General features: G+C 31.4%; 2 protein-coding genes across 5 annotated transcripts; both read right to left on the reverse strand.

Moving 5' to 3' along the window:
* Positions 1–913: 913 nt before the first annotated feature.
* On the reverse strand, positions 914–1,549 carry LOC115891458 (INO80 complex subunit C). Its single transcript, XM_030911907.1, has one exon. It carries the CDS (start codon positions 1,435–1,437, stop codon positions 1,081–1,083), a length of 357 nt encoding a protein of 118 aa, XP_030767767.1. The 5' UTR covers positions 1,438–1,549; the 3' UTR covers positions 914–1,080.
* Positions 1,550–2,811: 1,262 nt separating this feature from the next.
* On the reverse strand, positions 2,812–4,778 carry LOC115891459 (mitochondrial import inner membrane translocase subunit TIM44). 4 transcript variants are annotated; one of them, XM_030911909.1, is made up of 5 exons: positions 4,675–4,775; positions 4,468–4,605; positions 3,939–4,380; positions 3,737–3,884; positions 2,814–3,681 (listed from the first exon to the last, which is right to left on the reverse strand). In XM_030911909.1, the coding sequence occupies exons 2-5, from the start codon at positions 4,522–4,524 to the stop codon at positions 3,069–3,071; spliced, it is 1,260 nt and encodes a 419-aa protein (XP_030767769.1). In that variant the 5' UTR covers positions 4,525–4,605; positions 4,675–4,775; the 3' UTR covers positions 2,814–3,068. The 4 variants fall into 4 exon arrangements, with proteins under 4 accessions (XP_030767771.1, XP_030767772.1, XP_030767769.1 ...); XM_030911911.1 differs by having other exon boundaries at positions 2,812–3,681; positions 3,948–4,380; positions 4,468–4,778; XM_030911912.1 differs by having other exon boundaries at positions 2,813–3,681; positions 3,939–4,312; positions 4,468–4,776.
* Between the last annotated feature and the right edge of the window lie 10,700 nt (positions 4,779–15,478).

The following is a 15,478-nucleotide window of genomic DNA, read 5'->3' on the forward strand; positions in this document are numbered from 1 at the left end:
TTGCCTTTCTACATACGAATGAGGTGTAGTTAGTTGTATGTTTGTAATACTTGTATTAATAGACTGCATGTTACAATTTGAGATTAACTTTAACGGGAAATGAAGTATAGAGGTGTTTACAAATGTCCCAGTAAAATAGGATTGCGGGGCAATTGTAAACTTGATTTTGGGGAATAGCAAACACGTGCTAACATTGATAAGCTCCAAAACAGATATGAAAAAGATCAAAAAACGAGAAACGTTAAAAATGCATTGATTAGGTTTGTAGGAATGAAGATAATATATTCTGATGTTTTTGAAAAACCTTAATATTTTTTGTACACTTTTGATGAATCAGTAATACATAATTTGTCTTTATAACAAAATGTTTTATTTTGTCTACATGGGGAAAATTGTAAATAATTAAACACATTGATAAACTTATAACCCAACTAAAAACAAAGTTGTGTAGCACTTGGTTCATTATTACCCCTTTAAAAAATATGTTTACATTTACCCCAAAACAGGACAATATTTGATTTTCCTATGGGGTAAATGTAAACAAGTTTTGAAAGTTTTTAAAACCTATTGCAAATTTCTAGCTGTCCATCAAAGCACCTATTAAGTAAAGTGTCTTAAAATATACCCTTTTACAATTTTCATTGCAAACGTCAAAGTTTTAAAGTTATACCTTGTTAAAATTATTTTTGTTAAAATCGTTTACCATTACCCCAAACCAAACTAACCCTATCTCCAAAACGAAGCATTTTTGAACATAAATTTATACAAACTTTTTTATTTATCCTAAATATATCCTTTTATTATATATTCTCAGAATATTCTGCCAAAGTTTTCCGAATACAATTCGGAACACCCTGTATTATACCCCAAAATATAGAGACAAATGTCAGCAAATAGAGACAATGTGACCAGAAAGTTTTATATTTTTTATTTATTTATTAAGTATGCTTTAGACGTAGGCAGATAAACTAAAATTGGTATAAACTCACTAAATCATAAGACATTTAGATTTATATGGTATAACATAATTATACTAACATTAACAAAAATAATTTCTCCATTAGGATGTAATATTTATAATTAACCTACTATACTAGTAGCACCTCTCAAAGCAAGATATCCAGCAGTTATGTCCATAGGCAGATCGATAAGTGTGGCATATTCTTCTTTATTTGCATATCGCAATCTACTTTGTGGATCAGTATAAGGAGCAGGTATGCCAGATAAATCAGAAAATTTCTCTGGTGGTGTAAAGGAGGGTGGAGCATTTATGCTGCTATAATGAACGGCATCATCAGGCCATGGTAAAGCTTTCTCGGATGAAATGATTTGTTTCAAACCCTTCCAAGTGCGCTTCTTGTTGTTATGTCTCGATACAAACCACGAAGTTGTCTTAAACACAGGTTTCTGTTCTAAGGTGTTTTGGTCAACGTTCATTTCCAGTAAAATTATTAGATAAATAAATTATTTAAATGTAAAACCCACTGTTTACAAACTTGAGTTTCGTAAACAGAGATAGTTCGTACCATAGGTTCGTACATAACCTTACAATTTTACATCAAAAATAAAAATAAAATAAAAAGGGATGGATAAAAAATCTTAATGTTCGATATCAAAAACGCTTGCTACCCCGATTACGTCATAAAAGACCTCGCTGCGCTTTACTTGATTCTTGATTACACAGAAGTGCTCGATTCTTTAAGATTATTATAGAAATCAAAGTAGAGTGTTATTAATAATAATATAATAATATAATATATATATAATAATTAATATAAAATATAAGTATAAGTAAGTTAAATTATTTATACATCTATGAATTTTATTTAAGTGAATATTTTTTCCTTTATTACAAAAACGCAAAATAATCTTCAGTTCAGGGTCAGGTAAGGTACCCATCAGATAAGTATTTCAAAAAGAATTTATTATACTAGAACCCGTATATTCGAAAAAATAAACGGCTTCCAGTTGGCTTGGAAATTGGAAATGAACATCGATAACATTCCCCCACATTCCTCATATTAATTTTTAGCTAAATATTTTACATATAAAATGACAGCGATCTTCATTTCACAGCCATCGCTGACGCCGTTTTTTTCGATCATACGGTACAAGAAAATACTAAATTTGATACAAAATGATTAATCTAAAATCAAATAAAAATCTTATAAGAAAAAGAGAGAATACGAGATAATAAAGACACTAAAAGGGATTTAAAAATACCACTGAAATACAAGAAGATATGAGAAGATATTAATTTATTTTTGTGTTAAAAAATTCTAGGTAAACATAAGTAAAACTTCTTAGGCCTTTAATTTATAACATTGGCTATATTGTGATATTAATAAACTAAATTATAAAGAAAAATATACCCATTTCAACAAAAAAAAAGAAATGGTATTTTACCTTACCTAATATTTATGCAACCATTAATTCATCAACTTCAAGTATGAAAAGAAGCCCAAAAATATTCTTTTAATACATTTTTCTAAACAAATATATCAGGCTATTATAGACTGAAGGAATATGAAAATAAATTAAAAAGGAATCTAGTAATTCTTAAAAGACAAAGACTCCCTATAATTGAAGAAATATGTCCAAATGAAATGTCATAAACTAAAATATTGAACGTGCGTTTTGTTTGTAGGTCTACGATTACATCTTTTTATAGAACGAGGTTTATATGCTTAATACGACAAATTATGTCATAAAACACATTGATTACACCAGCCTTTCATAGGTTTACGCCTCTACCACACCTCTACTTATAAGCACATAACATAGACATAGATTAAAACATTTATCTTTAGAAAAAACAATATATTACTCTAAAAACTATACAATATACAATTGTACAATTGCGTTGCCAGCGGCTTTCTCATCTGAAATAATTCAACCAGATCTGAGCACTCCCGCTTGTCCGGTACTTAATCCGTGATTTAAGTTCCACATGCCAATATATCTCTTATTAAGTTTGTCTTATTAACAAATAACACAGAGACAAACTCGTAATGGGCCTTAACAAGTAAATAAACGTCATTTTCCCTCAAGTAACAAAAATATTTTACTCAAACTAGTTGTTCATTACTGCTTGCTGATAAATCTAGAAGTCTCCAAGCCGACCTTGGATCAGTTTCTGTAACGTCTCTACATAATACCCATACATAATTGACTCTCATGATTTTATCAGCATCTCCTTCCACCACATTTCCTTCCAAGTCCTTTACGACCATAACTTGCTGCGAGGTAAAGGAAATGATTAAAACTGGTCCTTGGTCCATAACTTTTCCCATGACTAGATCTACGTTATCTATATCTAATATTTTTGACTCAATTTTATAACCTTTTTTGTAGGCTTCTTTAATTGGTATTGCGAAAACATTATAAGGCCCTTCGTGGCACCAATCCTTCAATATTTCTAAGTCACCTCTTGTCATAGCTTCAAGTACATTGGGAATAATATCAGTTTCACACTGTTTTAAAAACCGCTTGGTATCAAATGTATTGTCAATTTTACAGATTTCTGTTAAAGTTTCAGATAGTTCTGTTTTTTGAAATAAACCTCCCATTACATCTGATACTTTTTCAGTTAAAGCTCTAGATGCACGAATTAGTGGATTCTCACTCTCGTCATACTTCAATTTCCAGTCCATAACTTTATGTACATAAGGGTTGTTATCTCTAGAAATACAAGCATTTGTATATATATTTTTAAATTTTAAAAACACTAACTTACTTGAAGTCTTGCCACGACTGGTAAAACTTTGAATCTTTATGTAATTCTACACCGGAAGCTTCTGTATTTGGCTCATAATACTTTTGATGCTGTACAGCTGTGGTTTCTTTTCTTTTCCTAAGTTTTGTGGGGCTGACATAAACCCTTCCTAACAAATCATCAATTCTACATAAATATTAAAATATCTATAATGTATCATTACCTTGCATACTAGTGGTATCTATTTCACTCTTGACAGCCTCTGTTGCTTTAGAAATGCTTTGAAACGCACCAGTTTTCCCAATTTCCTGCGCTTTTTCCCCTATTGTATGAGCAGTCTTGCTTATTCCCTCACTTAGTTTACCTGCTTTTTTTGCAATTTCTGTTTTGCCCGTTTCATCTAGAACACCCTGCACTTTGTCTTTAATTGTAGTAAGTTTTTCCTTTAATATATCGCTGCTTTTTGTTGCTTCCTTTTCTACAGTTTCAAACTTTTGGCGTGCAGCTTTCAAGGCATCACTCTGTTCCAATCTTTCGGCTTCTTCTTTAAACTTTTTCAGTGACTCTTTCATTTCCTTATTCTTTGCCAATTCTTCCCTAAAATTATCATACAACCTTGATAAGAAGGAGGGTCGCCTTTGAGGTTCTCTTGAATAATGTCGAATCTACAAATTCGGATATAGATGTTTTAAATTTTCTAGGTTATTACATAAACATTTGATATTCTAATGGTAAATTTGAAATGACTTAACTGCATCTCTAGTGGATCTGGTAACTTGGGTAAACATAAATTTGCTGAACTGGTGCATGTTTTCGAAATTATTGTACTTTTTCTAATATTTAGGGGCACGTTTTTGATCCTTGAACTTGTGTAACCTCAAATATGCCGCCTTGGAATAAGTTTTATGTTTTTGTTACTGAATAGATATTTTAAAAAAATTATATAAACAATTCCTTACATAGAGAATTACTATATGTTAAATAATCGTTTTTTCGTACATTTTCACAATTTTCTTTTATTTGACGTATGACTAGAAAAAAAAAACGGAAAACGAATGACACATGACAACAAGTCAAACTGACAAATTTAAATTCGAAAGTCTCTTAGGAGACTAGAAGCTTATTATTCTAAATTCAAAATTAAATGTAAATATGGAGTAGAAATATTAATTAATTTTCCTAGAGATAAAACGGATAGAGTTAGTTTTAAACTAAGTATCCACCTTTTTTTATTCGATTTATTTTTGCACAAATAACAAGAATGTGAATTCGGTGATAAACAGCCATTAAACAGCCGAGCCGTTCCTAGCGCATTCGCCATAAATGGCGATCCATGAATGTTTAAACAGATAAAATAAAATTTAAATATTTTGTAAATAGTAGAATCTATCCCTCTACGGATATTTACCCTATGGTATTATCCATGCACACATTTTAATTAAGTCAATGGCGATAGTGTAAAATTTCGTAACAGCCCTGCAAGAGTACTTTCCATTAGGGTAGAAAGTACTACTGATAGTACTTCTTTTATTCTTATAGATACAGTAATTTCAATAAAAAAAAATTAAAACTAGGACTTTTTTATGTAAAAAAGGTGCTCTTCGATTATTTGGAAACAGTGAACGGTTTTCAAGAAATTTGTGTTAAAAGGTTCCATAATCAGGGCCTATTTTACCATAAGGCCCATAAGGCTCGGGCCTTGGGCCTGGTGGTCTGGGGGCCCGTTAAAGGTTGTATAATATTCATACTTTCTTGAATTTTTGAATTTCATTGGAAAAGAGGGCCCGAATTTTTGCTTGGGCCTTATAGACGGAGAGCTGGCTATATTAAAAACCTTTTATCATCGTTACATGGCTAATTTTTTGTGTGAAGTAACCTTTTGTGTAGCCATTGAAATAGTCATGTCTGCCAGCGCGATACCGGGGTGTGACCGGGGCTTAAAGCGGGGGCGGCCCAAGGGGCGGCCAATCGAAAGGGTGAAATTTTGACACTAAAAATATTATAAGGTAGGTACACGAGTTATAATTGCCAAATAGATTTTATTTATTATTAAGAAACATGTAAAATTGTTGACAGACATTTTTCTCGTGGTTGAAATACCGGCAGACAATGCGAAAGCGGCATCGAATTTTGACAAAAGAAAATCATTGCATACATACATGTCGATTGGTGGAATGTCATCTTTATTGTTAATTAATTTAAAAAGCCATATGCAAAAGGGCAGACAAAAAAATCGTTATTGAAATAATAAAAAAATATATTTATAATATAATCGTATATTATATGATTTATCTATACTTAAATGGATGAGGCGGCGAGCGTTCCCTGAATGCGCTAGAGTAATATCGCGCTTTTGAACTGTCTGCAGTTGATTTAGCCACGATCTCTTTGTCTGCCCTTTTGTATACGGCTTTTAAAATAAATAAATATGACATTTCACCAATTATTGGCATGCAAATGTGCCATAATTTTTTTCATTCTTCAAATTTCATTTTTTAATAATTTTTAAAATTTCATGCCTCTTTCACGTTGTCTGTCGACATTTTAGCGACTAGAAAAATGTCTGCCAACAATTTTCCACGTTTCTTAATAATAAATAAAAGCTATTTTCGCCATTATAACCCGTGTATCTCTATAATATTTTTGGTGTAAATAATTTCACCCTTTCGATTGGCCGCCCCCGCTTTAAGCCCCGGGATCACGCTGGCAGACATGACTATTTCATTATGGCTACACAAAAAGATACTTCACACAAAAAACTAGCCATGTAACGATGATAAGGTTTTTTATCTTAGACTATTAGGGCCCGACCAGATGAAAAATAGACCCTGTCCATAATGCATCGATTTTAGCATTAGCGAAATCAGGAGTCAGGAGGTTAATTATTTATTTAAAAGTTCTTTAAAATCGATGCATGTATTTAAATTCAAATATCTTGAGAACCGTTCACCTATTCGAACTAAACGAACTGTTTGACTTAAAAAAGTTCTAGCTTTTCAAATCATTTGTTTAAATTACTGTGTCTATAAGGATAAAAGAAGTACCACCAGTAGTAGGACTCCCTACCCTAATGGAAAGTACCCTTAATTAGGCCCGTTACAGAATTTTTCACAATCGCCATTCGCTTTGGTATTAAAATGTGCATAGGTATCAAATTTTAGGAAAAACGTGAACCAACGTTCTTAAAAATAAACAAAATATTTTTATTTATCCTTTCGCGGGCTATAATTTCTTTTTTTTAGGGCAATGAATGAAGAAGCATTTTAGGGCATATGTTCATAGGAAGTTTTTGTTTTATTTTTATCTGTACAATCACCCACCTAATTAGATACACTATTTTTTTGACAACCTGTATAAAACAATATTTTTTCTCTTATATACAGGGTGGTCCGAACTGCATTCCGGAAACTTCGGCAGCATATTTTACTGATAAAAATAAGTAAAAAAAGTTCATATAAATATATGTCCTAAAATTTGGAAAAAATTAAAAAAAAGTTTCACTTTTATTTCAATTTTTTCCAAATAATTTCTGAAGTAACGTTAATATTTGGATGAAAATTGGTGTCTGGAGTTTTTTTTTAAACGAGAAATTTAATTTTAATGTCAAAATGATTCCTGTTTGTTGGGGGCACCACCTACATGTGTTTTAACTGTTTTGAAGAGTAATAACTTTTTGTCCGTACCTGTATAAAACTACTGAGTGAAAAAATATACATATCCGTGATTTTCTACGTAATAAATGTTTCTTTGTAAAAATCGCTACGAGCAACCGTTCTCAAGATATTTACAATGGAAATAGTCAATACATGTCATTATTGACTAAAAATAAACATGTTGAGTAGATTTATTTGACTGAAATGAGAAATTTGGGAACTTTTTATTTTTTTAAACTAATCATAAATTTTTCTTCTAAAAAATGATGATAAAACAGTTTCTGTTGAACTTTTGGCACAAAAACATTGCAAATTTATTATATTAACCTAATACTAATTAGTCAACATGTTTAATTTATGTCAATGATGGCAGGTATTGGTAATTTCGATTCCAAATATCTCGAGAACCATTACTTGTAGCGATTTTTACCAAAAGACCTTTTTTACGTAAAAAACATCGCAAATGTATATTTTTTAACTAGCTAGTTTTATACAGGTACGGACGAAAAGTTATTACTCTTCAAACCAGTTAAAAAATACATAGGTGGCGCCCTCTACGAGTAAGAGTCATATTAACATCGAAATCAAATTTCTCATGTCAAAAAACTCCCAGATACCAATTTTCATCCAAATATTGACGTTACTTCGGAAATTATTTGGAAAAAATCGAAATAAAAATGAAACTTCTAGACCCTGTATCTCCGAAACTAAGCATTTTTGGTCATACATTTAAAAAAGCTTTTTTACTTATTTCTATCTGCAGAATATGTTGCCAAAGTTTCCGGAATACAGTTCGGACCACCCTGTATAATATATTGTAATAATTTTAATTTCTCTTAATTCTTTAAAGTAGGTAAGTATATAATAATATAATAGGTATCTAAGGTAATTGACCTTTTTAATTTTTTTCAATTAAACAGTATGATTAAAAATTAAATTTATAACCGTAGTAAATTGTTCACCTCTTTATCAAGCTGAAGCTGAATTAAAGCTATTTTCAGCCAGATGGAACTCTAATTTTAGAACTTCAAGATTGAACGTTTTGATATTTATAATCCTAAATAAATTAGGGAAACGGGAGTTCATTCATACTTCTGGTCTGCTTTTCAATTCATTTTTTATTGGTTAAGATATTTATATATATATATACACATTTGATGCCAAGATTCCTATTTCTAATTATATGTATAACTAAATACTAACGTATGTACGGCTAAAATAAATAAGTGCGTTATACATATTGGCAACATCTTTTATCCTAGACCAGATATACATACAGGGTGTTCCACTTAAGATGGATACAAGCCAATATCTTGATTGTTTGTTGAGCGATCTTTTTCATTTTTGGCAGGAGGCTGTATGGCTATAAGACGTACATTTTGCCCAGGGTAAGAAATGCGATACCTCATAGACGTTAGACGTACGTTTTAATGGGGTTTGATATTTTTCGAGTCAGGAGTAAACTACCCTTAGGACAGTATTTATTTCGAATCTGATAAATTATATTGAATCCTCCTTACCCAAGATACTTAAGTTCTAATTTTGATAAATATTGATACAGGGTGTGTTATTAAAATAAGACATTTTTATTTTTATTTTTATTTTTTTAAGTATTTACGACGCCACTGGATAAACAACTGGTTAATTATCAATAACCAATTATAACCAATTATCAATTAATAATCGATTTAAGTTTTCAGATAGCTTCCATAATAATTAAGATAAGATACAAAAAAAAAATATTTTCAATTTATTTCGATTACTTTAAGAAATTGTTTGCTAATGAAATAAATTAATATATTTTTTAAAATATTTCTCAATAAAACGATTAAAAATCATATTTCAGATTCCATTGAAAACTGGGTTTTTAAATTGTTTTGTAACTCATTTTATTCATTTTTGTATTAGCAAACTCAAAAAGCAATTTTTTAAAGTAAACAAAATAAATTGAAAATATTTAGTTTTTTTGTATCGTATCTTAATTATTATGGAAGCTATCTGAAAACTTAAATCGACATTAATTGATAATTTGTTTTCAGTTGTTTATCCAGTGGCGTCGTAAGTACTTAAAAACATAATAATAAAAATAAAAATGTCTTATTTTAATAACACACCCTGTATCAATATTTATTAAAATTAGAACTTAAGTATCTTGGGTAAGGAGGATTCAATATAATTTATCAGATTTGAAATAAATACTGTCCTAAAGGTAGTTTACTCTTGCCTCGAAAAATGTCAAACCCCATTAAAACGTACGTCTATGAGGTATCGCATTTCTTACCCTGGGCAAAGTGTACGTCTTATAGCCATACAGCCTCCTACCAAAAATTAAAAAGATCGCTCAACAAACAACCAAGACATTGGCTTGTATCCATCTTAAGTGGGACACCCTGTATATTAATATATGATCTAGGATCTTGATACAGATTGAAATTGCATTTTGTCGATTTAGCATAACTTTTAAATAATATGTACAAAAATATATCAGCGAGAATCACTAACTCTGAGGTAAACGAATATTTCATATATATATATATATATATATATATATATATATATATATATATATATATATATATATATATATATATATATATATATATATATATATATATATATATATATATATATATATATATATATATATATATATATATATATATATATATATATATAACACTTTTGCTTTTCTTTAATATAATGTTGCCAAAATCAAATTTTATTTTATACAAGAGATCTATTTAATAGCCTCAAATTATACAATAATTAATTTTAAAAATTATATACAAAAAATACAATTTTTGATAATAAATTAATAAAATTGATAAGAAAAAATCTTATACAAATTTTAAACTACCTCATTGTTGTGAAATATACAGGGTGGCCATCGAAAACGTTCCGCAAGGCATAACAGCCGGGGTAATTTTTTTTTCAGAGAATTCCAAAATACGTCAATTTTGTTTGTGAGGGGGACAACTTTTGCCCCAAAAATAATTGCAAAATCTTCAACCCTCTAAGCGGGGGTGTCATCCCCCAATTTTTTTCAAATGGAAAGGGGGTCAAGTGATACCGCAATGAAAAGGGCTTTCTATTCTCTATACTTTCCGGTTTCGTTTTTGAAAATCGGTCGAGTCATTGAGAAAATATGAAGGATTGAAATTTGAAAAGTTTATTTAAACATTTATCAGAGTAAATAATAAGGATAAATTCCTTCGACCAATTAGCTGTTCTGTGACTTCTGCGTTGAAGTTCTTCTCAATATCATTAAACTTTTTAACAATTATTATGGTGTACTCACTTGCAGAAAAAGTGGAAATAATCGAACTTTATTTTAAAAATAATAAATGTGGCAATCGGGTTGCGCAGATATTGAATGAACGCCATCCTGACAAACACCTTTATGGCAAAATTGTTCGCGAGTTAGTAGCAAAATTTCGCGAAACTGGTTTTGTTATGAATAAAAAAAGGCCGAGGGAAAATCCTGTAGTAAATGAAGCTATGGAGGTATTCGTATTGGGCCAAGTTGCCATGGATAGTACGCTGAGTACAAGAAAATTAGGCAATGAGACCGGCGTGAATCGTACAAATGTCCAAAGGATATTAAAAAAACACAAGTTCCACCCGTACAAAATTCAGCTGGTACAAGAACTCAACGAAGACAATTTTGATCGTCGCTTGCAATTTTGTGAAACTATGAGTGAACGAGTAGCGAATGATAATAATTTCCTATTTAATGTGTGTTTTTCGGATGAGTGTACTTTCTTTTTGAACGATGTAGTTAATCGGCACAACTGTCGGTACTGGGCTGAGGACAACCCCAGGGTTTTTCACGAGGTGAACACACAAACCCACAGAAATTGAACGTGTGGGCTGGTATTTTTGGAAATTCTATTGTGGGTCAGTTTAACGATATTGAGAACTTTAACGCACAAGTCACAGAACAGCTATCTAGCAACTACCGCACCTGATCGTTCAACCTTGTGGCAAGTGAAAAAAATGCGTAAACATCTAGAAATAATAAGAAAAAAAACTCAAATTGGTCGAAGGAATTTATCCTTATCATTTACTCTGATAAATGTTTAAATAAACTTTTTAAATTTCAATCCTTCATATTTTTTCAATGCCTCGACCGATTGTCAAAAACGAGGCGGGGAAATATAGAGAATAGAAAGCTCTTTTCATTGCGGCGCCACTTGACCCCCCTTCCCATTTGAAAAAAGTTGGAGGATGACACCCCCGCTCAGAGGGTTTAAGATTTTGTAATCATTTTTGGGGCAAAAGTTGTCCCCCTCGCAAACAAAATTGACGTGTTTTTGGATTTTGGGAAAAAAAGAATATCCTGGGCGTTATGCCTTGCGGAACGTTTTCGATGGGCCACCCTGTATGTTATATTTGGTTTCTGAGTTGGCAAACTAGTTGCAACATATCTAGTCCAGTTTTAAAGTAAAAGGCAATCTAATTTAAAATATTAAACGTGGAAATAACATTAAAAAATTTTAATTACGCTTTACAAGATTTTGAAATCGTTTAAACTAAAAGAATATTATAAACTAAATTACTAAAAAAATTACTAAAGACTGTGACTTACATTTGTTGTTGTAGTGCTGCCAATAGACATATATTTCTTAACTATTTCTAGGAATCAACTCAGAAACCAACCGCGAAAACCTTACCGCAAAAAGGAACAATAAATACTAAACATTAGACAAATCTAAAACTAAAGTGGAAAGCGTGATTAGTTCTAGTACATTTCTAGATATTAATGGAACAGATTTTGTACTTATATTTCTCTTCAAAGCCGTTTATACATTATATATCATTATATATCAACAAATTAGAGTGCTTTAATCTTTCAGCCTCTTTGAACCGAAGTCCCGCATTTCATTATCGAAGGTTCTGAGATTCGAAACCATCACGTTTCGTTTAACAGAACGTTTATTTTCAATGTTGTAACATACATTAACGATGAATGACAAGCTAATGATGAGCTATATTTTAAAGGTGCCTAGGATGTGTTGCAACTGCAAGCAAATAATTGAAATTATAAAATTCCATAAATTAATATGGAATTAATATTTGTGAATGGATAGGTGCAAAATGTTATTATATTTTCTTCTAACAATACCATATCTATATTTTTACAAATCGTTTAAAATTTGACAAGAATCTGACTGTTTAATATATTAATGTTTTACATTGCCGGCTCGTGAGTTCTGAAGGCACAGACTTCACGAAAACTACTCTGATCTATTATTTTTAGTCCATAAAATCTATCCTTTAACTTTTCATGCTAGAAATGATATTAATTGAGCTATAAAGTGTAATTCTACAGGGTATTTCAAAAAACGTGAAATATATCTCTCGTGGGCAGATTCCTCAAGTAAAAATAAGATTTTTTATGTCAACATAGGTCTGATTCTCTTTGGTTTCGTAGCGACAGGAGTCTTCTTTAAAGTCTTTCTATTATAGTCGGCTTATTATAATTTCCTACCAATCGCCTTGTGAGTGAGGGTGATGTAATGTCATGGTAAAAGTATACTCTGATAAAACTCTGGTAAAACTGCTACATATTTTAATATTAATAAATAATGTCGACAGATTGATCAGGGACGTGCATATGGGCTATCCCTGGAACAGCGGTGTGCGGTCCATGGAAGCGGGGGAAGCACCGCTTCCCTAAACTTTTTAAAGATGAAAAAAATAAAATAGTTAAACGTTAATAATACTGTTATTTTATAACAAAAGCTTAATTTAATTTGTTAAAATTATTTATTTGAAACCTTACATAAACGTATCTAGTAAATTTAATTAGCCTTTTACTGCATGGATGCGCGCCTGGGAATCGTCGCCGGTCGCCTATCCCTCCTTCATGTAGGTGTTATTGACCTCGAACGCAAACGACAAATTTAAGCCGGAAAATCGCGCACAGTTGCTAGCCACGGCAGCGATCTTTCGGCCGCCTTCCTCGACTTTTAATTTATCGCTTGCGATTTTATAGGTTGGTAATATTATAATAAATTATATCCAAAATTTTATGATGATGTTATAGACAAATTTGCAATGGCTGATAGACGAATAGACCTCAAATACAGATAGGTGCCTATCGCGCGTCAAGTGCTTTAGAAAATTAATTTAAAATATCGTATTTTAACTATTATAACTTTATGTGTTTTTATTTGTTTAACAATTTTCGATAAAATTTTAATCGAACAATGGAATTGGCCTCGGAGTTTTCAAAGGTAAGTTTTTTAAGAAAATGTAAAAGTAATGTCTCGAAATAGGTTTTTTTACCGATTCGCTTCCCCGCCTATAATTGTCACCGCACGCCGCTGCCCTGGAATAATTTTCTAAAAAGAAACTTCTACGTGACTGACATTTTGTCTCTTAAATGGTCGACGCGGATCGTTTAATGCTGATTAAAAGTTGTCTCTTGATATTTTGTCGATTTCGATATCTTTGGTGAAGATTTAAAAACAAATATTAAAAGTGCTTTTATCTCATCAAGGAGATCTAAATTGACAAAATATCAAGATATAACTTTTAATCGTAATTAAACGGCCTACACATTTTTGGGGACAAGAGAAAAAAAGTCAGTGGCGCACGTGTCTTTTTTTTTTGAAAATTATTCCAATGATAGCCCATATGCATATCCGTAGTGAATCTGATGAGACTTTTTTTAGCATGAAATTATTTAATAAAAGAAAATTATAATATAACGAAAAGAAAAATTTTAACCCTGTAAGCTACGAAACAAAGCAGAATCTGACCGTTGTTCATATAAAAATAAATCTTATCTTTACGTGAGGAATCTCCCTACAAGAGATTGCAAATATTTATGAAACGTCCTGTATATTTCTCTCTTTCAATTTATCTTGACGATTGGGTGGACGCGTACCCCTCTATACCATTTAGCCCTAACCGCCACTGATGTATTGTAATTATACAGGATGATTTGAAAAGTAGCAGTGGCTAATCACAGATGTCTAAAAAAATCGCCTACAACTTAAGATTTACCTATAATACTGTAATGAGAAAGTAGAGAACTAAAAGTTGTGGTGGCTACCCTCTAAAGGGTGATTCTAAAGACACGCCTAGACATAACGTTTTACCTTACGTTCAGTGGCGTAGCTACCTAGGGGCTAGGCGGGGCAGTGCCCCGGGGCCCTCAAGCTCAGGGGGCCCTCGAATCCTTACCAGAAATCTTGATCGAACTGAACTTTTGGAAATTTCTCCCATTTTCAAAATAAATATGACAGGTTGCAACCCCACTTTAATCATGACAACTCAGTTGAGAGAAATTCAAAAAGTTATGTCTAGGGAATTCCCCTAAATTCTTTCTGTTGGTTGGCAGTGTTGTCAATGTGACGGATAGTGATATGTGCGTTTTATTATTCATCGATGTGCGTTTTATTGTGAATTCGAGTTGACATTTTTTTTTCGAGAACGGTTAATAAAATTAATGCTTTATCAGGAGTAAGTAAGCCAATGTCAATAAACTTTTTTGTACTGGTTAATATAGTGGTTCAATTTTATTTGATTTTACCACTCATATTGATGTCCGCAATAAATCGTGTCAAATCTATAGATTTCCTCACCGATTTCCAAACCGAGAAAAATATTTAAAATTGGGATTTTCAATAATGTACACACAATAATATCTCAATTAGATACACGTTTTATTGGTATGAGTGCAGTCTGTCATATACATATTCGATTTTCTAACACCAACATTTTTATTATGAAGCAACTTTATTACAAAAGTGTGACGATTTCCAAAGAAAATATTCAGATATAATAGGCCCTAGTTTTTCACTTCAATTTACTAATATTTACCACCTAGTTTTACCTCAACTAACTCAAGCATGGACTGTTCACCAATTATGTAAGGAAATAATGAGCAAATATGGAGTGCTATAATGCGACCTAACGGACGTATTTACAGCGTTGCTATTATTCTTTACAATTTCTGTCACTTCTGCAGCAGCTGAAAGGTCATTTAGCAAATTAAAAAAAATAAAAAATTATTTAAGAAATAATATGGGCCAAATTCAAATCCGACATTTATCGCTAATAGCAATTAAAAATAAAACCGCATCAAGCCTGGATTTAA

The sequence above is a fragment of the Sitophilus oryzae genome, unplaced genomic scaffold (genome assembly GCF_002938485.1).
Source record: "Sitophilus oryzae breed Bouriz unplaced genomic scaffold, Soryzae_2.0 scaffold_1181_pilon_pilon, whole genome shotgun sequence".
Lineage (NCBI taxonomy): Eukaryota > Metazoa > Arthropoda > Insecta > Coleoptera > Curculionidae > Sitophilus > Sitophilus oryzae.

What these genes read in the sequence shown, in the direction of transcription:
- LOC115891458 (XM_030911907.1), bottom strand. Translation starts at nt 1,437, where the DNA reads ATGAACGTTGACCAAAACACCTTAGAACAGAAACCTGTGTTTAAGACA.
- LOC115891459 (XM_030911908.1), bottom strand. Translation starts at nt 4,524, where the DNA reads ATGCACCAGTTCAGCAAATTTATGTTTACCCAAGTTACCAGATCCACT. An exon ending in CCAGATCCACTAGAGATGCA is followed by an intron (nt 4,381 to 4,467) that starts GTTAAGTCATTT and finishes CCGAATTTGTAG; the next exon opens with ATTCGACATTATTCAAGAGA. An exon ending in CAGTCGTGGCAAGACTTCAA is followed by an intron (nt 3,682 to 3,736) that starts GTAAGTTAGTGT and finishes TTGTATTTCTAG; the next exon opens with AGATAACAACCCTTATGTAC.